Source organism: Crinia signifera, chromosome 3 (genome assembly GCF_055691185.1).
Source record: "Crinia signifera chromosome 3, ASM5569118v1, whole genome shotgun sequence".
In the NCBI taxonomy this organism is placed as follows: domain Eukaryota; kingdom Metazoa; phylum Chordata; class Amphibia; order Anura; family Myobatrachidae; genus Crinia; species Crinia signifera.
Window position 1 is genome coordinate 329,753,959 of NC_139219.1, and position 26,298 is coordinate 329,780,256.

General features: G+C 47.1%; 1 protein-coding gene across 1 annotated transcript in view; it reads left to right on the plus strand.

Annotated features, from left to right (window-relative positions):
* The window catches only part of CLU (clusterin), a 32,427-nt gene extending 10,658 nt beyond the window's left edge, over nt 1-21,769 (plus strand). Inside the window, exons 2-9 of the mRNA XM_083178854.1 lie at nt 7,665-7,757; nt 10,603-10,751; nt 13,337-13,507; nt 16,244-16,655; nt 17,803-17,916; nt 19,813-20,042; nt 20,782-20,948; nt 21,525-21,769. Of these exons, the coding sequence (XP_083034980.1) occupies nt 7,673-7,757; nt 10,603-10,751; nt 13,337-13,507; nt 16,244-16,655; nt 17,803-17,916; nt 19,813-20,042; nt 20,782-20,948; nt 21,525-21,537 (1,341 nt within the window). The 5' untranslated portion in view covers nt 7,665-7,672 and the 3' untranslated portion in view covers nt 21,538-21,769. The remainder of the gene's footprint in view (nt 1-7,664; nt 7,758-10,602; nt 10,752-13,336; nt 13,508-16,243; nt 16,656-17,802; nt 17,917-19,812; nt 20,043-20,781; nt 20,949-21,524) is intronic.
* Nucleotides 21,770-26,298: the final 4,529 nt, after the last annotated feature.

A 26,298-nucleotide genomic window follows, 5' to 3' on the forward strand; every position in this document is an offset into this window, starting at 1 on the left:
AGATCAGGCGGTACTTCTCATACTAGATCAGGCGGTACTTCTCATACTAGATCAGGCGGTACTCCTCATGCTAGAGCAGGCAGTACTTCTCATACTAGATCAGGCGGTACTTCTCATACTAGATCAGGCGGTACTTCTCATACTAGATCAGGCGGTACTCCTCATGCTAGATCAGGCGGTACTTCTCATTCTTGATCAGGCGGTACTTCTCATACTAGATCAGGCGTTACTTACCATACTAGAGCAGGCGGTACTTCTCATACTAGAGCAGGCGGTAATTCTCATACTAGAGCAGGCGGTACTCCTCATACTAAAGCAGGTGGTACTTCTCATACTAGAGCAGGCGGTACTTCTCATACTAGATCAGGCGGTACTTCTCATGCTAGATTAGGCGGTACTTCTCATACTAGAGCAGGTGGTACTTCTCATACTAGAGCAGGCAGCTGACATCACAAAATGTTTACACTGACTTTTATTACCGAGAAAAATCCTTTGATGCACAGCAAATATCGAATGATTGCTCTCTTGTTCGGTCGCATGTGAGAGGATGTGTTTACATACACATCGCCTTCTCATACTAGATCAGGCGGAACTTCTCATACGAGAGCAGGCGGTACTTCTCATTCTAGATCAGGCGGTACTTCTCATGCTAGAGCAGGCGGTACTTCTCATACTAGATCAGGCGGAACTTCTCATACGAGAGCAGGCGGTACTTCTCATTCTAGATCAGGCGGTACTTCTCATGCTAGATCAGGCGGTACTTCTCATACTAGATCAGGCGGAATTTCTCATACTAGAGCAGGAGGTACTTCTCATACTAGAGCAGGCGGTACTTCTCATACTAGATCAGGCGGTACTTCTCATGCTAGAGCAGGTGGTACTTCTCATACCAGATCAGGCGGTACTTCTCATACTAGAGCAGGCGGTACTTCTCATACTAGAGCAGGCGGTACTTCTCATACTAGAGCAGGCGGTACTTCTCATACTAGAGCAGGCTGTACTTCACATACTAGATCAGGCGGTACTTCTCATACTTGATCAGGCGGTACTTCTCATACTAGATCAGGCGGTACCTCTCATACTAGATCAGGCGGTACTTCTCATACTAGATCAGGCGGTACTCCTCATACTAGATTAGGCGGTACTTCTCATACTAGAGCAGGCGGTACTTCTCATACTAGAGCAGGCGGTACTTCTCCTACTAGATCAGGCGGTACTTCTCATACTAGAGCAGGCCGTACTTCTCATACTAGATCAGGCGGTACTTCTCATACTAGAGCAGGCGGTACTTCTAATGCTAGAGCAGGCTGTACTTTTCATACTCGATCAGGCGGTACTTCTCATACTAGATCAGGCGGTACTCCTCATACTAGATCAGGTGTTACTTCTCATACTAGATCAGGCGGTACTTCTCATACTAGAGCAGGCGGTACTTCTCATACTAGAGCAGGCGGTACTTCGCATGCTAGAGCAGGCGGTACTTCTCATGCTAGAGCAGGCAGTACTTCTCATACTAGATCAGGCGGTACTTCTCATACTAGATCAGGCGGTACTTCTCATACTAGATCAGGCAGTACTCCTTATGCTAGATCAGGCGGTACTTCTCATTCTTGATCAGGCGGTACTTCTCATACTAGATCAGGCGTTACTTACCATACTAGAGCAGGCGGTACTTCTCATACTAGAGCAGGTGGTAATTCTCATACTAGAGCAGGCGGTACTCCTCATACTAAAGCAGGCGGTACTTCTCATACTAGAGCAGGCGGTACTTCTCATACTAGATCAGGCGGTTTTTCTCATGCTAGATTAGGCGGTACTTCTCATACTAGAGCAGGCGGTACTTCTCATGCTAGAGCAGGCGGTACTTCTCATACTAGATCAGGCGGTACTTCGCATGCTAGAGCAGGCGGTACTTCGCATGCTAGAGCAGGCGGTACTTTTCATACTAGATCAGGCGGTTTTTCTCATGCTAGATTAGGCGGTACTTCTCATACTAGAGCAGGCGGTACTTCTCATGCTAGAGCAGGCGGTACTTCTCATACTAGAGCAGGCGGTACTTCTCATGCTAGAGCAGGCGGTACTTCTCATACTAGATCAGGCGGTACTTCTCATACTAGATCAGGCGGTACTTCTCATACTAGATCAGGCGGTACTCCTCATGCTAGATCAGGCGGTACTTCTCATTCTTGATCAGGCGGTACTTCTCATACTAGATCAGGCGTTACTTACCATACTAGAGCAGGCGGTACTTCTCATACTAGAGCAGGCGGTAATTCTCATACTAGAGCAGGCGGTACTTCTCATACTAGAGCAGGCGGTACTCCTCATACTAAAGCAGGCGGTACTTTTCATACTAGAGCAGGCGGTACTTCTCATGCTAGATTAGGCGGTACTTCTCATACTAGAGCAGGCGGTACTTCTCATACTAGATCAGGTGTTACTTCTCATACTAGATCAGGCGGTACTTCTCATACTAGAGCAGGCGGTAATTCTCATACTAGAGCAGGCGGTACTTCTCATACTAGAGCAGGCGGTACTCCTCATACTAAAGCAGGCGGTACTTTTCATACTAGAGCAGGCGGTACTTCTCATGCTAGATTAGGCGGTACTTCTCATACTAGAGCAGGCGGTACTTCTCATGCTAGAGCAGGCGGCTGACATCACAAAATGTTTACACTGACTTTTATTACCGAGAAAAATCCTTTGATGCACAGCAAATATCGAATGATTGCTCTCTTGTTCGGTTGCATGTGAGAGGATGTGTTTACATACACATCGCCTTGCATGGTAGTGAGGGAATTTGGTCACCAGGAGGGGGCGGGCGTTCGGACTGGCGGTGTTTAGCTGTCATCCCCTAGATGTGATATGATCTAGTACAAAATGCACACAGCACATATTGCACCTTGTATACTGACAGCAAGAAGTGGCAGCGGTCTGGTGATCCCCTATGATTGTTACCAGACCGTTGTACGCTGCATTCCAGGATACCACATTTAATGATCCCCATTTTTTTCTCATTCTGGCACGTACACCGAAATTTCTATTATAGTATTTGGTAATCTAGTATTTAATGATCACCAAAGATTAACACCCTACAGTGTACTACAGAAAGGCTACAAAGTGTTCAGAGATTTGGGGGATTAGGAGCATCCCCATCTGGGCTTCAGTTGCCTCTCAAAACGTACCATAGAACCACCACGGCAGTATGACAAAGTACCATAGAACCGCCAAAGCAGTACACCAAAGTACCATAGTTCCATCAAAGCAGTACGGCAAAGTACCATAGAACCACCAAAGCAGTACACCAAAGTACCATATACTGTAACTGCCAAAGCAGTACACCAAAGTACCATAGAACCACCACGGCAGTACGACAAAGTACCAAAGAACCACCAAAGCAGTACACCAAAGTACCATATACTGTAACTGCCAAAGCAGTACGTCAATGTACCATAGAACCGCCAAAGCAGTACGCCAAAGTACCATAGAACCACCAAAGCAGTACGGCAAAGTACCATAGAACCATCGAAGCAGTACACCAAAGTACCATAGAACCGCCAAAGCAGTACACCAAAGTACCATAGAACCACCAAAGCAGTACACCAAAGTACCATAGAACCGCCAAAGCAGTACACCAAAGTACCATAGAACCACCAAAGCAGTACACCAAAGTACCATAGAATCACCAAAGCAGTACGCCAAAGTACCATAGAACTGCCAAAGCAGTACGCCAAAGTACCATAGAACTGCCAAAGCAGTACGCCAAAGTACCATAGAACCACCAAAGCAGTACGCCAAAGTACCATAGAACCGCAAAAGCAGTACGGCAAAGTACCATAGAATCACCAAAGCAGTACACCAAAGTACCATAGAACACACAGAGCAGAAACACTTTATATGTAATGGATATCTCTGCATTGCTATGATCATGTAGGACGTACGTCTCTCTCTCGCCCATCGCAGTGCGCTGGGGGAATCTCTTTTTTCTTGTTTGGATGAACCCTTCCCTTACATGCCTCTGTGATGGGTCCCGCTGGCTTTATAGTTTTACATTTCACAAACTACCCTTAAAGTATTCGGGGGGATGTACTGTACTAAGCATCGCATCCATGATGCGGTATAATCTGTAACTTACCGCATACTGTAGATATTAATAGCTTATGTACGTGCATATGTGACACATATCACAAAGGACAGCTCTCCCGATTTAAGCTGTCCTTTGTGATGTCAGGACTTCCAGGTTCTCGGCCAGGAGTCTTTCTGGGGGTGCTGGGAGGTGTCGGAATGGACGCAGGACCTCACTGGACAGGGCCACGAAATATTGATGGTGTTGGTAATACACATTCATTGGTTGTTACCATGTTATTACAAAAGGAAACCGCCGTTGTAGTACTATAAGATCCCTTCTGTAAAAGATGATGATAATAATATTACTCCAGGAATAATGAAAGCACACCAGGGTGGGTCTGACACAACAAATCCTCACCAGTGCACAGACTGTGATACTGTACAAGGTCAATGCTGGCCCCAGGGAGAACAGATGAGGATGGAATCCGGTCCCAGCAGGGGGTTGGGGGTTGGGGGGGATTTTAGTGGAAAGATTTCACAATAAAAAGTCTAAACACTTGGGAAACAAATGCCTGGTTTCCAGCCCCCTGCCCTCGTCCGCACAGATTAGCCTTGCTGCCAAGCACTGGCTCACTGGAAGCAATGAGTTCCTCAGGTGCTAATGACTGGACTTTTCCTCTGGTTATTATTATAGTGAGAGTATTGTATAAGTTTCTGGGAAGCTGTTACACAACATCCACAAGCTGTGACATTTATTGGGCCAGGTGGGTGTGTAACTGTTATACAGCACTTAGCGTTAATCCGGACTAGAATAACAAGCATGCCCATTTCCAGCATGTATGTCTCACTGCTTCCATAAGTAAATATTAGTATTGTACTAGAGCATCCGGAGGTACAGTCCTGTCTGTCTGTCGGGGATTTGTCCTCTGTTTGTTCTATGAAATAGTCACAATACTTGGCCAGGATATTGGGTCCAATTCAGGCCTGCTGACTGTGCTGCGAGCATTCACATGCTCCATTCGCAGGGGACCACCTGTCTTTTGATAATCGGCAGCGCTGAGCCGAGTATCGGGCCCATTACACTGACATCTCCTTTTTAAGGGAATAAATACATCATGGGTTGATTATGAGATCAACAGGTATAAGCCTGGGAGAGAGATAAAGTAAAGGCTGGTAATTATACACACTTACCAATCGCCACACCGACATGTTAGTCAGGGCAACCGGCTGGATGGGCATTTAAATTTGCCCGCTCAGCTGCGACGCCAACCTCCCCACAAGTGTACGGGTGGTCTGCTGATGTATCTGAAGATGTATCGGCAATCAGCTGACGTGATATGTCTGTGACCAGCACTGTATACGTTATACAATGAGAGGAGGCTGTCCAGCTCTGTCCCCCCAAATCCGGGACCCTCCAGGAAATGCCATGAGGGTCTGCGAGTGCAGTTTGGCGCTTTAAGACCATTAATGATGATTAATTAGAAGCCACAGTGACTCTAAGGGCCTTATTTTGGTTCATTCTTTCTGACAAAATCCTTCTTAGATGGGCAAAACCATGTGCACTGCAGGTGGGGCAGGTGTTACTTGTGCAGAGAGAATTAGATTTGGGTGGGTTTTTACTTCAAAGTGAGATCTATATTGCATACCTCCCAACTTCTGTCCATATGAAATAGGGACACTCGCGCGGCGAAAAGGGGCGGGCGTATGCAAATGAGGGCGCGGCTTATGCTAATTGGCCGCGACCTCATTTTCATACGAGAATAGACGCTGTGCGCATGCGCACAGCGTCTATTCTACTAGATTGGGGGTCTCCCAACTGTCACCCCCCCGCAGCGGGACAATGCCTGCCGCGGGTGGGACAGCGGGACAGGACCCCGAAAATCGGGACTGTCCCTCTAAAATCGTGACAGTTGGGAGGTATGATATTGCAGTGTAAAAATAAAGCAGTCAGTATTTTCCCTGCACAGAAACAAAATAACTCACCCAAATCTAATTCTCTCTGCACATGTTACATCTGCCCCCCTGCAGTGCACATGGTTTTGTCCATCTAAGAAGGATTTTGTCAGAAAGAATGAACCAAAATAAGGCCCTAAGTGACCTGTGTGATCTGTACATTTAGGTCAACACAAAGAAGGTCGATGCTCTATGTCCACTTGGATAGATAAGTATGAAAAAAACACCTTTAAAAGAAAAAAACATGAAAAACTCATGTCAACAGTTTTCATGCAATTGCTTGTGTCAAAAAAGAAAGGGTGGTGAGAACCAACTGGAGTTGGGACTTGTACTGAGTGATCTCCTAGCAGCTGCTTGAAAACAGGTTAGTTACTCCTGTGAGTGGTGTACAGGAAAAAGCAAAGAAAAAGCAGCGCTGTACCTTTAAAAAAAAATTTCCCAGAATATTGGATGATCTTTACAATAAATTTATTAGCAATAAAAATAGACTAGAGGTAAACATTCAATTCATAAAAACAATGACAATTAATCCCACTTCCACATTTAGCAGCACTTATAGGGATAGTCCGTTCCTATTAATGCCAGACAGTACTGATTGTGATATGATAATTACCACTCCTGATGTGTCAGTCTCATTTGGTAAATGGTAGGGTCCATAGGTCCAAGTGGTCGGCCCAGAGATGGCACAAATTACCGCTCCACTGGAAAGATGTTGAGGTCCCAATTAACCGTAGAGAAATGGAGGGTTTGAAGAAAGATTTTGGGTGACCCTTTAGGTGACTGCTGATGATTACGGTTAATTGGGACCTCAACATCTTTCCAGTGGACCGGTAATTTGTGCCATCTCTGGGCCGACCACTTGGACCTATGGACCCTACCATTTACCAAATGAGACTGACACATCAGTGGTAATTATCATATCACAATCAGTACTGTTTGGCATTAATAGGAACGGACTATCCCTATAAGTGCTGCTAAATATGGAAGTGGGATTAATTGTCATTGTTTTTATGAATTGAATGTTTACCTCTAGTCTATTTTTATTGCTAATAAATTTATTGTAACGATCATCCAAAAAATTTTTTAAAGGTACAGCGCTGCTTTTTGTTTGCTTTTTAATTGCTTGTGTCAACCTTTTGACCATGCTGACCTAATGCGTGAAAAACTTTTTCATGTGTCGACCTTTTGACAGGTGTGGTATGGGGCTCCGACAGTCGGGATCCCGACAGTCATTAGCCCGATGTCGTGATCCCGACTGCCCGGACTCAGACAGCATGGCGAGAGCAAAAAAGCCCCTTGCGGGCACGGTGGCGAGCGTAGCGAGCCACCTATTCTATTCTCCCTCTATGGGGGTCGTGGACCCCCACGAGGGAAAATAGTGGGTGGCCGTCAGGCACCCGGCTGTCGGCGTTTTGACAGTCGGGATCCCGACGTTGGGTAAATGACTGTCGGGATGCCGACTGTCCCGACGTCGGGTAAATGACTGTCGAGAACGCGTCCGTCACCCCTTTTGACTGTAGACCAATAGCAGTCAATCTATTGACTGTCGACCTATCGAGCACATGCTGACGCTACCGGGCCTGGGATAGGGCTGCTACATCACACTCACGGTAACCTGTTATTATACGTCTCTCTCCTCCCAGATTACACGATGAGGACCAGTCCTGCCGCCCTCCTGCCGCTGCTTGTCCTGTTCTCCATCAGCGAGTCCCTGCTTTCTCCAGAGAGCCTGAAACGTGAGTCTGTGTGGGCCTTCAAAATAGGGACAGTACAGAAGGCGCGTGTCAAAAATGTATGTGTATGGCTTCATGGGGTGAGTTTTGGCTATATATTATTACATTACACCACACAGTAGTGTCCATTATTCACATTATACCACACAGTAGTGTTCATTATTCACAATACACCACACAGTAGTGACTATACTTCACATTACACCACATCACACCACACAGTAGTGTCCGTTATTCACGTTACATCACACAGTAGTGCCTGTTATTCACATTACACCACACAGTAGTGACTGTACTTCACATTACACCACACCACACAATAGTGTCCATTATTCACATTACACGACACAGTAGTGTCCATTATTCAGATTACACCTCACAGTAGTGTCCCTTATTCACGTTACACCACACAGTAGTGTCCGTTATTTGCAATACACCACACAGTAGTGTCCGTTATTCATATTACACCACACAGTAGTGTCAGTTATTCACATTACACCACACAGACGTGTCTGTTATTCACATTACACCACATAGTAGTGTCAGTTATTCACATTACACCGCACAGTAGTGTCCGTTCGTCACATTACACCACACATTAGTGTCCATTATTCACAATACACCACACAGTAGTGACTATACTTCACATTACACCACATCACACCACACAGTAGTGTCCGTTATTCACGTTACATCACACAGTAGTGCCTGTTATTCACATTACACCACACAGTAGTGACTGTACTTCACATTACACCACACCACACAATAGTGTCCATTATTCACATTACACGACACAGTAGTGTCCATTATTCAGATTACACCTCACAGTAGTGTCCCTTATTCACGTTACACCACACAGTAGTGTCCGTTATTTGCAATACACCACACAGTAGTGTCCGTTATTCATATTACACCACACAGACGTGTCAGTTATTCACATTACACCACACAGACGTGTCTGTTATTCACATTACACCACATAGTAGTGTCAGTTATTCACATTACACCGCACAGTAGTGTCCGTTCGTCACATTACACCACACATTAGTGTCCATTATTCACAATACACCACACAGTAGTGACTATACTTCACATTACACCACACCACACAGTAGTGTCCGTTATTCACTTTACACCACACAGTAGTGACTGTACTTCAAATTACACCACACAGTAGTGTCCATTATTCACGTTACACCACACAGTAGTGTCCATTATTCACGTTACACCACACAGTCGTGTCCGTTATTCACAATACACCACACAGTAGTGTCCGTTATTCACATTACACCACACCGTAGTGCAAGTTATTCACATTACACCACACAGACGTGTCTGTTATTCACATTACACCACACAGTAGTGACTGTTCTTCACATTACACTGCACAGTAGTGACTGTACTTCACATTACACCACACAGTAGTGTCCGTTATTCACATTACACCACACTGTAGTGTCCGATATTCACATGACACCACACAGTAATGTCCATTATTCACATTACACCACACAGTAGTGTCCGTTATTCACATTACACCACACAGTAATGACTGTACTTCACATAACACCACACAGTAGTGTCCGTTATTCACATTACACCATACAGTAGTGTCCGTTATCCATGTTACACCACACAGTAGTGTGTTATTCACATTACACCACACAGTAGTGTCCATTATTCACATAACACCACACAGTAGTGTCCGTTATTCACGTTACACCACAAAAGTAGTGTCCATTATTCACATTACACCACACAGTAGTGTCCGTTATTCACATTACACCACATAGTGTCCGTTATTCAATTTACACCACACTGTAGTGTCCGATATTCACATTACACCACACAGTAGTGTCCGTTATTCACATTACACCACACAGTAGTGACTGTACTTCACATAACACCACACAGTAGTGTCCGTTATTCACATTACACCACACAGTAGTGTCCGTTATTCATGTTACACCACACAGTAGTGTCTGTTATTCACATTACACCACACAGTAGTGTCCATTATTCACATTACACCACACAGTATTGTCCGTTATTTACGTTACACCAAACAGTAGTGTCTGTTATTCACATTACACCACAAAAGTAGTGTCCATTATTCACATTACACCACACAGTAGTGTCCGTTATTCACATTACATCACACTGTAGTGTCCGATATTCACATTACACCACACAGTAGTGTCCGTCACCACACTGTAGTGTCCGATATTCACATTACACCACACAGTAGTGTCCGTTATTCACATTACACCACACAGTAGTGTCCGTTATTCACATTACACCACAACGTAGTATCCATTATTCACATTACACCACACAGTAGTGTCCGTTATTCACATTACACCACACAGTGCCACTTGTACACAATACACTAGGTAGATTCTCTTAGACACACTGCACCAGGTAGAGCCCCTTATACAGTATACACTAAGTAGAGCCCCAGTAAAGCTTCTTACATACTGTGCATCCGCTGGCCCCAGCCTCTATGGGCTGCTATTCAGGGTCCCGGGTCCGACGTATATGCAGTATCATCTGCAGCACTGCACATGCTCAAAATCCTGCTGCGCATAGAGAGGCATCCCGAAAGGAGGGAACACCTCCCAATGGGACTGCCTTGAGTGAATGGCAGGTCGGGCTGCCAGTCACAGTGAAACAAGTGCAGTGATTATGGCCCTTCCTCCATCGACAACAATACTAGTATAGTCTAGTAGTGACATTGTGCAGGGAAGGGTTGAGGCTTCTTCGTGTCTTACACCAATCCTAGATGTGATATTGGAGGCCACGGTTGGCATATATGACGGCTGACCTCCCACATTTCTCTTTGCAGAAATCTCGGAGGAAGGGAGTAAATACATCACCGCGCAGTTCGAGAATGCTCTGAACGGGGTCAGGCAAATGAAGATCATCATGGACAAAACAGGAAAAGAGCATCAAGAGATAGTACGCACGCTGGAGGAGACCAAGAAGAACAAGGAGGTCACTCTCCCACCTTATCATCTCATTTGTTTTCATTTAGTAACAACATAAGGACTGAGTATTACTTCCAGGTGGTAGTAGTAATAAGATAAAACCATTATAGAGAGTTATATAGTGGGTCCCCAGCAGCACAGAGTATATCAGGAGATGGGTGATGTGTCAGTGAGGACAGGGCTGCATGTGACAGGAGCAGTGACATGATGTGAGGAGGGGAATGGAGGCAGCAGGAAGCCACAGACTGAGAGTTATATAGTGGGAGGAGCTGGGTCCCCAGCAGCACAGAGTATATCAGGAGATGAGTGATGTGTCAGTGAGGACAGGGCTGCATGTGACAGGGGCAGTGACATGATGTGAGGAGGGGAATGGAGGCATCAGGAAGCCACAGACTGAAAGTTATATAGTGGGAGGAGCTGGGTCCCCAGCAGCACAGAGTATATCAGGAGATGAGTGATGTGTCAGTGAGGACAGGGCTGCATGTGACAGGGGCAGTGACATGATGTGAGGAGGGGAATGGAGGCAGCAGGAAGTCACAGACTGAGAGTTATATAGTGGGAGGAGCAGGATCCCCAGCAGCACAGAGTATATCAGGAGATGAGTGATGTGTCAGTGAGGACAGGGCTGCATGTGACAGGGGCAGTGACATGATGTGAGGAGGGGAATGGAGGCATCAGGAAGCCACAGACTGAGAGTTATATAGTGGGAGGAGCAGGATCCCCAGCAGCACAGAGTATATCAGGAGATGAGTGATGTGTCAGTGAGGACAGGGCTGCATGTGACGGGGCAGTGACATGATGTGAGGAGGGGAATGGAGGCAGCAGGAAGCCACAGACTGAGAGTTATATAGTGGGAGGAGCAGGGTCCCCAGCAGCACAGAGTATATCAGGAGATGAGTGATGTGTCAGTGAGGACAGGGCTGCATGTGACAGGGGCAGTGACATGATGTGAGGAGGGGAATGGAGGCAGCAGGAAGCCACAGACTGAGAGTTATATAGTGGGAGGAGCAGGGTCCCCAGCAGCACAGAGTGTATCAGGAGATGAGGGATGTGTCAGTGAGGACAGGGCTGCATGTGACAGGGGCAGTGACATGATGTGAGGAGGGGAATGGGGGCAGCAGGAAGCCACAGGCTGAGAGTTATATAGTGGGAGGAGCAGGATCCCAGCACCACAGAATATATCAGGAGATGAGTAATGTGTCAGTGAGGACATGGCTGCATGTGACAGGGGCAGTGACATGATGTGAGGAGGGGAATGGGGGCAGCAGGAAGCCACAGACTGAGAGTTATATAGTGGGAGGAGCAGGGTCCCCAGCAGCACAGAGTATATCAGGAGATGAGGGATGTGTCAGTGAGGACAGGGCTGCATGTGACGGGGCAGTGACATGATGTGAGGAGGGGAATGGGGGCAGCAGGAAGCCACAGACTGAGAGTTATATAGTGGGAGGAGCAGGGTCCCCAGCAGCACACAGTATATCAGGAGATGAGGGATGTGTCAGTGAGGACAGGGCTGCATGTGACAGGGGCAGTGACAGGATGTGAGGGGGAATGGAGGCAGCAGGAAGCCACATACTGAGAGTTATATAGTGGGAGGGGCAGGGTCCCCAGCAGCACAGAGTATATCAGGAGATGAGGGATGTGTCAGTGAGGACAGGGCTGCATGTGACAGGGGCAGTGACATGATGTGAGGAAAGGAATGGGGCAGCAGGAAGCCACAGACTGAGAGTTATATAGTGGGAGGAGCAGGGTCCCCAGCAGCACAGAGTATATCAGGAGATGAGGGATGTGTCAGTGAGGACAGGGCTGCATGTGACGGGGCAGTGACATGATGTGAGGAGGGGAATGGGGGCAGCAGGAAGCCACAGGCTGAGAGTTATATAGTGGGAGGAGCAGGATCCCAGCACCACAGAATATATCAGGAGATGAGTGATGTGTCAGTGAGGACATGGCTGCATGTGACAGGGGCAGTGACATGATGTGAGGAGGGGAATGGGGGCAGCAGGAAGCCACAGACTGAGAGTTATATAGTGGGAGGAGCAGGGTCCCCAGCAGCACAGAGTATATCAGGAGATGAGGGATGTGTCAGTGAGGACAGGGCTGCATGTGACGGGGCAGTGACATGATGTGAGGAGGGGAATGGGGGCAGCAGGAAGCCACAGACTGAGAGTTATATAGTGGGAGGAGCAGGGTCCCCAGCAGCACAGAGTATATCAGGAGATGAGGGATGTGTCAGTGAGGACAGGGCTGCATGTGACAGGGGCAGTGACAGGATGTGAGGGGGAATGGAGGCAGCAGGAAGCCACATACTGAGAGTTATATAGTGGGAGGGGCAGGGTCCCCAGCAGCACAGAGTATATCAGGAGATGAGGGATGTGTCAGTGAGGACAGGGCTGCATGTGACAGGGGCAGTGACATGATGTGAGGAAAGGAATGGGGCAGCAGGAAGCCACAGACTGAGAGTTATATAGTGGGAGGAGCAGGGTCCCCAGCAGCACAGAGTATATCAGGAGATGAGTGATGTGTTAGTGAGGACATCATAGTTGCTGTGGTTTTCATTGGCACACCTACTGATTTCTCTTTCTTTATTTCCAGGATGCCCTAAAACAAGCATTAGAATCGGAGCAGCAACTGGCCGGATCGCAGGAAGTCTGCAATGAGACTGTCCTGGCGCTGTGGGAGGAGTGTAAACCCTGCTTAAAGCAGACGTGTGTCAGGTTCTACTCTAAGACCTGCAGAAGCGGCTCTGGGCTGGTCGGTCGCCAGGTGATTTACTCTCTGATGGTTTCATGATGTTTAGCTTGCGGCATCGATCTCCCTTCCCTTACAGTAACTTATATTACAATGTAATGCTGTATGTAGTCTGAAGGCCCCCTCGACTTAAGAGAGGCACCGCCTAACGTACCTCGCACGTGATACCACGCCATCTCACCTGGCAGCTCCAGGGTGGCAGAATCGCATACAATACATCATATGCCGTCCATGTGCATACAATCTATCCTCTGCGATCCTTTCCTGGCTGCGGGATCCGATTGGATCCTTGGTACCGCAGTGACGATATCCGGGTCTGATCCGATGCCCACGGACCACATTGGATCAGAATCGCAGGTAAAACACATGTTATTTGGGTCCTTTTCATCCGATTCCTCGGAACCAATGCCTCAGAATTGGATAGGAATGGCCCAAATCACACGGATGGGGGCGTTTAGATGTCAGTAAGAATGGAGAATGTCCGAAATCTACCTGGGAATAGGGTTGAACAAAGCCCCAGAAAATATCTTCTCACGGTGGGTCAGATGTACTAAGGCGTGGAGAGAGAGATAATGAACCAACCAGCTCCTAACTGTCATTTATCAAACCCAGTAACCACAAAATATTTTCACTCCACCGCACGCCAGCTGGATAGGTAGGACAGGTTGGGCATGTGCAGAGTGGTCTTGTAAGCTGGTCTCCTTAGTAAATATGAATATATTATTATTATTATTATTATTATTATTATTATTATTATTATTATTATTATTATTATTATTATTATTTTGAACTTCCGTTGCTCTATGACGCCATGTAACCAAAGAATGCAGATGGTAATCTTGATGCCCGTTACTGCTGTGTCTATGGGTGACCTCCACATACGTCTCTGACATGTCATTTAATGCAATAAGCCCTCAGCCAGCTTACCTTACCATCCCAGTGTTCCCAGTATAATGCCCCTGTGTACCATATGAACACAGTAAACATGAGTATCACAAACCTATATTTACAATACATATTTGCTCAATAATTGATGATATTATTGTTATTTTATTAATAATAATAATAATAATAATAATAATAATAATAATAATAATAATAAATAATAGTAATGTTCCTTGCCCCAGTGTGTACCAACACTATACTTATCATAATGACCAATATTCCCTTGACATCACAGAGCAGGGCAGGCCTAACTGGTTATTGAGATCTACTAACAGTCCCTGACCACCTAGTTGGGGCACAGGTGCAGTCATTAATGTCACATCTCCCAGACCACCTAGCTGGTGCACGGGTGCAGTCATTACTGTCACATCTCCCAGACCACCTAGCTGGTGCACGGGTGTAGTCATTAGTCTGTCACATCTCAAAGACCACCTAGCTGGTGCACAGGTGTAGTCATTACTATCTACACATTTCCCAGACCACCTAGCTGGTGCACAGATGTAGTCATTACTAACTGTCACATTTCCCAGATCACCTAGCTGGTGCACAGATGTAGTCATTACAAACTGTCATATTGCCCAGATCACCTAGCTGGTGCACAGGTGTAGTCATTACTAACTGTCACATTGCCCAGATCACCTATCTGGTGCACAGGTGTAGTCATTACTAACTGTTACATTCCCAGACCACCTAGCTGGTGCACAGGTGTAGTCATTACTAACTGTCACATTCCCAGACCACCTAGCTGGTGCACAGGTGTAGTCATTACTAACTGTCACATTTCCCAGACCACCTAGCTGGTGCACAGGTGTAGTCATTACTAACTGTCACATTGCCCGATCACCTAGCTGGTGCACAGCTGCAGTCATTACTAACTGTCACATTGCCCGGATCACCTAGCTGGTACACAGGTGTAGTCATTACTAACTGTCACATTTCCCAGATCACCTAGATGGCGCACAGGTGTAGTCATTACTAGCTGTCACATTGCCCAGATCACCTAGCTGGTGCACATGTGTACTCATTACTAACTGTCACATTGCCCAGATCACCTAGCTGGTGCACAGGTGTAGTCATTACTAACTGTCACATTTTCAAATATGAGCAGGGCAGGCACAGGTGCAGTCATTACTGTCACATCTCCCAGACCACCTAGCTGGTGCACAGGTGTAGTAGTTACTCTGTCACATCTCAAAGATCACCTTGCTGGTGCACAGGTGTAGTCATTACTAACTGTCACATTTCCCAGACCACCTAGCTGGTGCACAGGTGTAGTAGTTACTCTGTCACATCTCAAAGATCACCTAGCTGGTGCACAGGTGTAGTCATTACTAACTGTCACATTTCCCAGACCACCTAGCTGGTGCACAGGTGTAGTCATTAGTAACTGTCACATTTCCCAGATCTCCTAGCTAGTGCACAGATGTAGTCATTACTAACTGTCACATTGCCCAGATCACCTAGCTGGTGCACAGGTGTAGTCATTACTAACTGTCACATTGCCCAAATCACCTAGCTGGTGCACAGGTGTAGTCATTACTAACTGTCACATTGCCCAGATCACCTAGCTGGTGCACAGGTGTCATTACTAACTGTCACATTTTCAAATATGTGCTGCATTCATTCCAAACAGACACGTTCTACAAATCCAAAGATGGTCCTGAAAACATGAAATGTTTGTCACTCCCGAGGGCCGGTATGGCCACCCCATGTCTATGTCAGTGTAGGGTTTCCATGTGTAAAATATTAGGTATGTCTGTAGGATATGAGAAAATACAACAACTGTCTCCTTTCCTCTGTTCCCAGTTTGAAGACTTCCTAAACCGCTCTTCCCCATTCTCCGTTTGGGTCAATGGAGAAAAAATCGACACCCTGACCAAGCAGGATGAGCAGCAGCACATGGCGCTGGAGGACCTAGAGGATGGCTACAGCATTGTGGAGGACAGCGTGGACGAGCTCTTCCAAGACAGCATCAAGGCCTTTGCCCAAATGAAACCCCTCTTTAGCAGCCCATTCCAGGGCGGGTTCAATGCTCCCCAGTGGAACCCATTCCCCTTCCAGAGGTTCAGCTTCCCGTCCTACTCCTCCCGCAAGGAACGCTCACCGCTCTTTGATCCGTTTTTCACTGGAAACTTCGAATCGCTCTTTGAAGCGGCTCACAAAATCCTGGAGAAGCACCACCAGTTACTACAGCAGGGGCCGCAGACGGACGGAAGAGGTAGATCGGAGCAGTGCAAATTTGTCCTGGGGTCCTGGAGAGCAATAAAGCAGATGGAGATAAAATAACAGCAATCTCCTAACTGCCATTTTTCAAACACAGCCTGTAACATGGCATTTAGGAGCTGATCGGCTAATACTATATCTCCATCCACTCAAATGCTTTGTAAGCAGACCCCTTCATTAATAAACACAGATGTAGTTGCGCATCGTGGCATACAACACGTGACATAGAGTAGTGTTTGCTTAGCGTACGCTACACAGGGATAGGTCAATGGGTCGATCAATGTTAGGTTGACATGCATTGCACGGCCGACAATAGGGGGGTGCTGTCGGTACAGCTATCCCGGGCCCCACCCTCTGGAAGGGCCCGGGCAGCTCATTTTGCCCACTGCAACCTCCCTGACTGCCTGAATAAAGCAGGCCCGAGAGCGCAGGCTTATTCAGCCCAGGACACTGGCGCCCAATTAAAATGCTGCACTGACTTTTGAGCCAATCAGAGTTTGCAAACTGGCAGCCATTCAGTTTGGCTGCCGGTAAGCGAGCTCTGATTGGCTCACCAGCCAGTGCTGCATTTTAATTGGCCGCTGGCAACCACGAGTTGAAGAAACCTGTGCTCTGGACCTCCGGGCTGCAGGTCAGTGGGAGAGGAGATGGGGAAGCAGGAGCTGGGTTATGGTAATTCAAGTAAGGAGGGGGGGCCAGGGCCCGTACTGGAAATGAGTCCCGGGCCCCAAAATTCCTGATGGCAGCCCTGATGCATTGGGTCGACTACTGAAGGTCAACATGGCTTAGGTCGACGTGGTTGCAAGGTTGACCTTTTCACTGTTGACCTAGCCATGTGTGGGCCGAACGACCATATACCACGCTACACTATGCACGGAAGTGAATGGAAGCCAATCCCATTCATTCTAATGGTATCCAGCTGCATCGCAACCCCACCAGGGTCTTAATAATTATATACCTATACACAGCATCAACATTGAGCAAGCCATCTGTATATATTATGAGGGCGAGCGCTGCAGGGATTTGTGAAACACACTTATGTGCTTCTCCTGAAATTGGTTCATTTGTGAAGTTCTTTCCCCTGGACAATTTAAATTTTTTAAAAATTTCGCTCTCTCGCCCCTTTAACTTTTTTTTTTTAGGTACAAGTAACTCCACGGATGACAAAGTCGTCTGCCGGGAACTCAGGCGCAATTCTGCCGGCTGCTTGAAGATGAGAGACAGCTGTGAGAAGTGCAAGGAAATCCTGGCAATCGGTGAGTTCCAAGATACAGATCTGGAGCGGTGCGATCGTAATGGTAATGGCGGGGAATTCAATGATTGTGAGAATGTCGGTGCAGAGTCCGATTAATGTCTTGTGGGGATGATGATGATAATATTTGAGCATAGTCAGGGGCGGATCCAGGATAAAATGACAGGGGGGGCACCATGATAAAAAAGGGTTTGGGTGGGGGAGGGGCGGTGTTAGTTGTGCCAGTGTACATGCTAAGAGAGCGGCAGGAGAGGGTGGGAATGGAATTAAAAATAGGCCCTGGCATTTAAAGTACGCAGGCCCACCATTGCGACAAAAGTGAAGGATGTAGTTGTGCACGCACCAAAGGCGCGCCAGAAAAGGGTGTGTGGCCACTCAACAGGGGGCGTGTCAACACCATATACAACTTCTACACATTATGCAACAAAATACTAGACCCCATTATACTTGCCCCTTACACATGATGCCAAATGGAATTAGCCAAAATTGACATAATGCCACACGGATTGAGCCAAAATTCACATAATGCCAAATGGATTGTGTCAAAATTCACATAATGCCACACGGATTGAGCCAAATGCATAAAATGCCATACGGATTGAGCCAAAATTCACATAATGCCACACGGATTGAGCCAAAATTTACATAATGCCACACAGATTGGGAAAAAATTCACATAATGCCACACGGATTGAGACAAAATTCACATAATGCCACATGGATTGAGCAAGAATTCACATAATGCCACACAGATTAAGCCAAAATTTCCAATACACTTCATAAACAGGGACATTGTCCACCAAAGGCTCGCATTAAACATTTACATTACATGTTAAATTACACGGCATGATGTCCATTATGTGTTATGCCAAACACCATAATGCCTATTAAAAATTATGCTACATAAGTGCTGCTTATCTACATGCTCATTGCCAAGGGTTCCATGCTCATTGCCAGAGGTTCCATGCTTGTTGCCATGTGGGATTACATGCTCATTGCCAAGGGGGAATACATGCTCATGGTAAATGGGGGACAGCCGCCGCCAGGCAGAAGTGATAGCCACTGACAGTGGCAGAGCCTGGCTGTATTCAGAGCACTGCAGGTCCCGGCTATTTGAAATAATACCCCTTTCACACCAGAAAATGCATTCCCAGGTTGGCCCCTTTTACACCAGCCTAGTCCCTGCATTTTCTGGTGTGAGGGGGAGAGAAAACCACCCCTCCCACCCTTTAACCAGTTATCTCATTTAACCGGCTATATCTTCGGAACCAACTGACCCATTTACATGAGACAAGTATTATATTGAAGAACTTTTGAGTGGGCTTTGAATGATTTTGGTCCAGTGAAATTGGAACGTTTGGTTCCAGAGTAATCTGCCCTCAAAATCATGAACAGCCATGAAATTACATTTAAAAAAAAAAATCGGTTTACACGCAATATCTCTGGAACCGATTGACCGATTTGGACCAGCCTGGTATCATATTGAAGGCCCAGCGATTTGAAATTAAATGATATCAACCACAAGCTTCTGTGTCCCAGGTCGGGAACTGGCAGCCGTCGGAACCGGGTGGGGGTCGGAATTGACGGGTCCCATATTATCCTATGGGGAAAAAACGTTACAGGTTTGCCAGGCGATATCTCCGGTTCCCGGGGGGCTAGAGACACGGGGCTGGGCTCGTTGGAAAGCCCTGATCCTCAGCTACAAAATAAATGACAGGGGGGCATGTGCCCAGGTGCCCCCCCTGAATCTGCCACTGAGCATAGTGAAAATAATGTCAATGGTGTTGATAATGGTTATATTAGTACTGATGATGATGATGGTCTGAAGGGAATATGAAGATAAGATAAGAAATCGGTCATGATGGTCATAATGACAGTGAAACATCTCTGCCTTCTTTAGACTGTTCTGGGAAAAATCTGATGCAGGAAAAGTTACAGGAGAACTACCAGGATTCGCTGCGCATGGCGGAGAAATTCACCAAAGAGTACGAGGACATCCTGCAGGAGTTCCGCGAGAAGATGCTGAACACCACCAGCCTTTTAGAGGACTTAAGCAAGAACTTTGGTTGGGTCTCCAAGTTGGCCAACATCACCCAGAGTGATAGCAATGGAGTTCTCCAAGTCTCTACGGTGAGTAGAAGTTTTCATTGACCTAAACTGAGGAACCGGATGCACAGAAAACGTAGGAAATAAAACCTGAGCCACACAATAAAGACACAAATCTGATTATGGTGGAATAAAAGTGTTACCCAGACATAGAGGGTAATTCAGATCTGCTCTCTAGGCTGCATTTATTCGGAGGCTAGTGAACATGTTAACGCCACCTTGCCTAGCCAGAAGGACTGAATTACCCCCAAAGTGATTCAATAAAAATGGAGTGGGTTCAACCTCAGAGCCTGTGGGAGGAATTAAGCATCGTATAGCAATGGTTTAGTAGAATCTTAGGGTTTTTAGAGGCTGGCGATCAGCCTCTTTTGTTCCTCTCTTCCGCCCTGCAATGTTCTTGGCTGGTGATTTGTTATTGGTGCAGATCTTGGTTTACATTTGATTGGTTGGTAGTTTTTAGGTGACAGTTTATATCTTCTGCCCCACCGTGACGTCCTCACCCTGCCAGATGGGTATCCAAGTTAGAAGGTTCAAATGGATACCTTTTTTTTTGTATTTTAGTCTAGTAGGACTTTATCTCCCCGTACCTGTGTGGGTTTCCTTCAGGTGCTCCGGTTTCCTCCTGAAATCCAAGAAAATACTAATAGGTTCATTGGCTCCCAACAAAAATGAACCCTATCGTGTAATTGTGTGTGTGTGTGTTTGTGTATTTGCATTCCAACTCTGTTTCTTGGTGAGGTTGAATGCTGTGTCCTTATTACAGGCATATTCCGGCAGTGGGGCGACTCCGTCTGAGACCGCTGTGACCGTCAAACTTTTTGACTCTGAGCCCTTCACCTTCAGTGTTCCTGGCAATGTTCGATTGGAGGACCCAAATTTCGGAGAACTGGTGGCCGAAGAGGCTTTAAAGAGGTTCAAAGCTGAAGTCGGGTAAGTTTTGTGACCGTGTTTAGATCATTGGCGTGAAATGTGTCATAGCGGCATTCTGGCACAGGGCAATTCTCGATCAATGACGTAACTGTCCGTCTGGTTATCCGTCTTCTGTCGGTCATTTGTCCTTTGTAAACGTGTCTTGTGGTGGAACAGAGGAAAAAGAAATTTCATCATGTGTTCTACAGTTAGTTTCAGATGTGAACTATCTGTACAATGCACTCATCTAGTGACAACATTGTGTAAGCAATGGACAGTGTTGTGACTCTAAACACAAGAATGTATTTTGAAACTCAAAGACCGCTCAATTTGCAGCTTTACAATCTTCCTTTGATGCGAAACGCGTCTGCGGTGAACAGTTCACAGTTAATCACTGTAGCTGTAAAATACAACATTATATAATGTATTAACCATGTCATTAACCAGTTATTTTTACAATGTAGTGACAGTGGACCACAAATTTGTTTGCTGCTTAGCCCATTGCAGTCCCTCCAATGTACCACCTGTGAGAGAAACGCGTCTAATTAAATGAAATATCATTTCACTAGAATAATTACATTACCTCTCTTTCTGCAGTGAGGCCTCCTGATTGGACACAAGTGAAACCGCTACATCTTAATCTGCACCTTTTGAATATGCAATAGAACCCACCCGTGCTGCTGCAGCTGCGTTCCACTTACCTGGCAGGACCTACAGTAGATCTTTATCACTGTCCGTGTCACCTAAATCTTACTGCTGTTCTGTTACTACTACTGTACTAATGTTTTCTGCTTTTTGTAGAGACCAAAAATGTCAAAAATAATAAAGGACATTTAATGTCACCAGGGGTGCGCCTGAGGCGTCTTTCCGCCATATACTTTCATTGCCGACACAGAAGATCTCACATAGGCTGCGGTTAGAGGTGCATTAAGCCAGTACGGATTCCGAAACCATGTGACATGGTGATATTCACAGCGCCTGGTGTAAGTGGCCATTTTTTAATTTAGAAACATTTTTTGACATTCAGATTTTCATTTCAGCCCCATCCTTCGTTATTGATTGTTAATGATTTCGGTACTTGTTTCCTAGCACGGCGCCCACGATATTCAGTCGTATGGCATCGTATTCAATTTAAAATTGTATACCATTGTATATGGCATACAATGGCATACAATGCAATACGATGCGATTTTAAATTGTATAAGCACCCTAATGGGTTTTTTCAATGTTAAATGGTCCCCCTATACAATTTTTAATTGTACAATGTTAAATGCACCCCCACGCCACCGCCACTATCAACGCCAACCCGAAGCGTGGCAAGCGCAGCGAGCCCGCGTGGGGCGGCGGTACGCGTCCTCCGACCATTTCATACCCCCACTATCCACGTCGGCGTGGAGTTGATTTTATATAGTGTGGCGAGCGCAGTGAGCCACCGACCTTGAAGCGTGGCAAGCGCAGCGAGCCCCGCGAGGGGAGGCGCAATACTTTACATGTATTCCGCTTCCCCTCGCCATGCTTCGGGCTCGGTGGCTCCCTGCGCTCGCCACACTATATAAAATCAACTCCATGCCAACGTGGATAGTGGGGGTATGAAAAGGTCAGAGGACGCGTACCGCCACCCCTCGCGGGCTCGCTGCGCTCGCCACGCTTCGGGTTGGCGTTGATAGTGGCGGTGGCGTAGGGGTGCATTTAACATTGTAAGCACCCATTACGGTGCTTATACAATTATTTATCTCATAGGGGGCACATTTAACATTGAAAACACCCATTAGTAATTTACAATTGTATAACATCGGCTAACATCGCATTGCATCGCATACTATCGTATGCCTTATGGTATGCGATGCGATGTGCGCCGTGCTAGTAAACAAGTACGATGATTTCAAATCATCGATGGTCTATAACCAATGGTGATTACTTTTACCATAGATGGGAGACAACCAGATTTTTTTGCCACCATCGAGGATACAGAGTTACTTTTTTTTCCCCAATGTATCAGGACATGGAGCCTATCCCTGCCTCCTGACACCACGAAGCCCCGCCCCTGGGCTCTTAGTGGCCTGAGGTTCATGGAACAATAAAGAAGGCGTGACCATCGGTACGTGGAACCATCAATGAAGGTAGACATACATTGGAATGACTAGTGGAGGTTGACAGAGCTTAGTTAGACACCTGAAATAGTCAACATTTCTAAGGATCAACAGGGTTGGGAAGGTCGACATAAGTATTAAGTCGACAGTAAAAAGGTTGACTTGAGTTTTTCACATTTATTTTTAGCTGACATGTGCCCACGGGTGGTATTTCATACCCAACCATCCACTACAGCGTGGTGGGAGAATATAATAGTGCCTGAAGCATGCAACATGCTACATGCAAAAGCAGCCACTATTAACTCTGCATGCAAACTTTAAAAAGTTACACCGTTGTTTAGCGACAGCGTAGGATGACAGATCACCACTAGTGTTTAGCGTGTAACTTATATGACAGACTGTCACATCATGAATACGCACACGCAGACAAGCGCCCGCGTTCCTTGTTAACTCTCCGAACATTTTCCTATAAACAGAGCTTCAGGTTGCATGCAAACCACGGAGGCGGAACGTGCAATACAAACCTTTCATTCTGACAAAAGCCGTCTGGAAACATCCAGGATCTAATTCCCACGTCCCGGCCAATTATTTCTCAGCTGGGAAACCTAAACCCCAGATTATCTCCGTTAATTTCACACTGAGCTGCAGCACACAGGAGCCTTCACATTGGGGAAAGTGTTTATCAGGCTGAATGATAAATGTGAGACGGAATATATAATAAGGTCATCTGCCTTTCATCTCCGGGTAACGCGAGACGGGCCGCCGACACTGGATATCAGGCAGTAACACTGGAGACTATCACCACACAAATAACAATATCCCAATATAATAACTGCCGGCAGAGTGTTGCGGTGTTTGGATGATGTTAATCCGCACAACAGAGTAATCAGAACGTGGGTTTATTAAGTGATTAGATGACAACAGTAGTAGAAGATAGAAGAGGATCTGCAGCAGCACAAGGATCCACACATACACAGCTAGGCAGAGGCAGTGACTATGCAGCAGCTTATACTAAGTGTAATGCGCCGGGTATATGACTGGGACTCATGTAGTGGTGACAGACTGCACGGCCGTGCAGTCTGATACTCTCCGGTACTAGTGACAGTGACTATGCAGTGGCTTGTACTAATGCTGCTTTCAGACCGCATAACTGGCTTTGACCCTGTATTTGGAAACGTTTCCAAAAACGGGTCTGCCAGATAAAACCCCTTTCACACCGCAGCACTTAAACGGTATATTACCGTTTAAGTGCCGATTTTTTGACACTGGCAGACCCGTTTTTGGAAACTTTCCAAATACAGGGTCAAAGCCAGTGCAGCCTTCAGCCCTCCCCTCCGTGCAGCTCCCCCCCCCCCCCCCTCGCGTGTCGACCGAGAGCATGTCGACGCCCCCCCCGCGCATGTCGACGCCCCCCGCGCGTGTCGACGCCCCCCCACCCCACTCCGCGTGTCGGCGCCCCCCCCGTGTCGACTTACCCCGTGCCGGTACCTCCGTTGTGGACTGCAGCTCAGTATGCTCGGAAAGCACTTATGAAAAAAGTGTCTTCCAGAAAATGGCTGCCCCATAGGAAACCCTGTTTAAAAAAACTGTCTTCCGTATGGGGGGCAGCCATTTTCTGAAAGACACTTTTTTCATAAGTGCTTTCCGAGCATACTGAGCTGCAGTGCCGGGAACCACAACGGAGATACCGGCACGGGGTAAGTCGACACGGGGGGGGGGGCGCCGACACGCGCGGGGGGTCGACACGCGGGGGGGGCGTCGACACGCGCGGGGGGGCGTCGACACGCGCGCGGGGGGCGTCGACACGCGCGGGGGGGGGGCTCCAGTGCTGTGAATACTTAATGAGCGCTCATTAAGTATTCACTGTGCTGAATTTAGGACCCAGCTCATTGGCTGGGTCCTAAATACCGTTTCTGAGCCGATTTTTGCGCTAAAATACCGGTTCAGAAACGGGTAGGACCCTGCATTTTAACCGGTTAGAAAAAACGGCATTTTCTAACCGGTTAAGTGGGACTGGACCTTTCAGACCGCACACATTACCGTTTTAAAACGGTAAAAAAACGGCAATTTACCGTTTTAAAAGTGCGGTCTGAAAGGGGCATAAGTGTAATGTGCCGGGTATATGACAGTGACTTAAGTAGTGGTGACAGACTGCACAGCCGTGCAGTCTGATACTCTCCGGTACTAGTGACAGTGACTCATGTAGTGGTGACAGACTGCAAGGCCGTGCAGTCTGATACTCTCCGGTACTAGTGACAGGGACTCATGTAGTGGTGACAGACTGCACAGCCGTGTAGTCTGATACTCTCCGGTACTAGTGACAGTGACTATGCAGCGGCTTGTACTAAGTGTAATGCGCCGGGTATATGACAGTGACTCATGTAGTGGTGACAGACTGCACGGCCGTGCAGTCTGATACTCTCCAGTACTAGGGACAGTGACTATGCAGCGGCTTGTACTAAGTGTAATGCGCCGGATATATGACAGTGACTCATGTAGTGGTGACAGACTGCAAGGCCGTGCAGTCTGATACTCTCCGGTACTAGTGACAGTGACTCATGTAGTGGTGACAGACTGCAAGGCCGTGCAGTCTGATACTCTCCGGTACTAGTGACAGTGACTCATGTAGTGGTGACAGACTGCAAGGCCGTGCAGTCCGATACTCTCCGGTACCAGTGACAATGACTCGTGTAGTGGTGACAGACTGCACGGCCGTGCAGTCTAATACTCTCCGGTACCAGTGACAATGACTCGTGTAGTGGTGACAGACTGCAAGGCCGTGCAGTCTAATACTCTCCGGTACTAGTGACAGGGACTCATGTAGTGGTGACAGACTGCAAGGCCGTGCAGTCTGATACTCTCCGGTGAGATCGCGCCAGGATCCGCTCCGCAGTGTCACACTTCTCGCTCAGACAGTGGCGGAAGGAACTGAGGTCCTGATTCTGGTTGGCTCACAAAGAAGCGTTAGTTTGCTGATTTGCCAGCCATGTTACTTCGCTCGGCTCCCGTGCGAAAGCCCCCCTCCGCCAGCCCCCGATTGTTCCCGCAACGCTGCAAATGGATGTTTTACATTCGCAGCCTTGTGTGGCTACCCAAAATCATTTGATGGTCGCCGGCCATCGAATGATTTCTGTAGCGCCCGCTGTTCTAAGTCACTCTCTGGTGACATAGATTAGCGGCATTCTACTCCGAGAACAGGGCGGGCAGCTGACACCCAGTGATGGCAGCCGACCGCCTCCGGAAGGCAGGTGGCCACCCCCGTTTGCAAGGGGACGCACAGT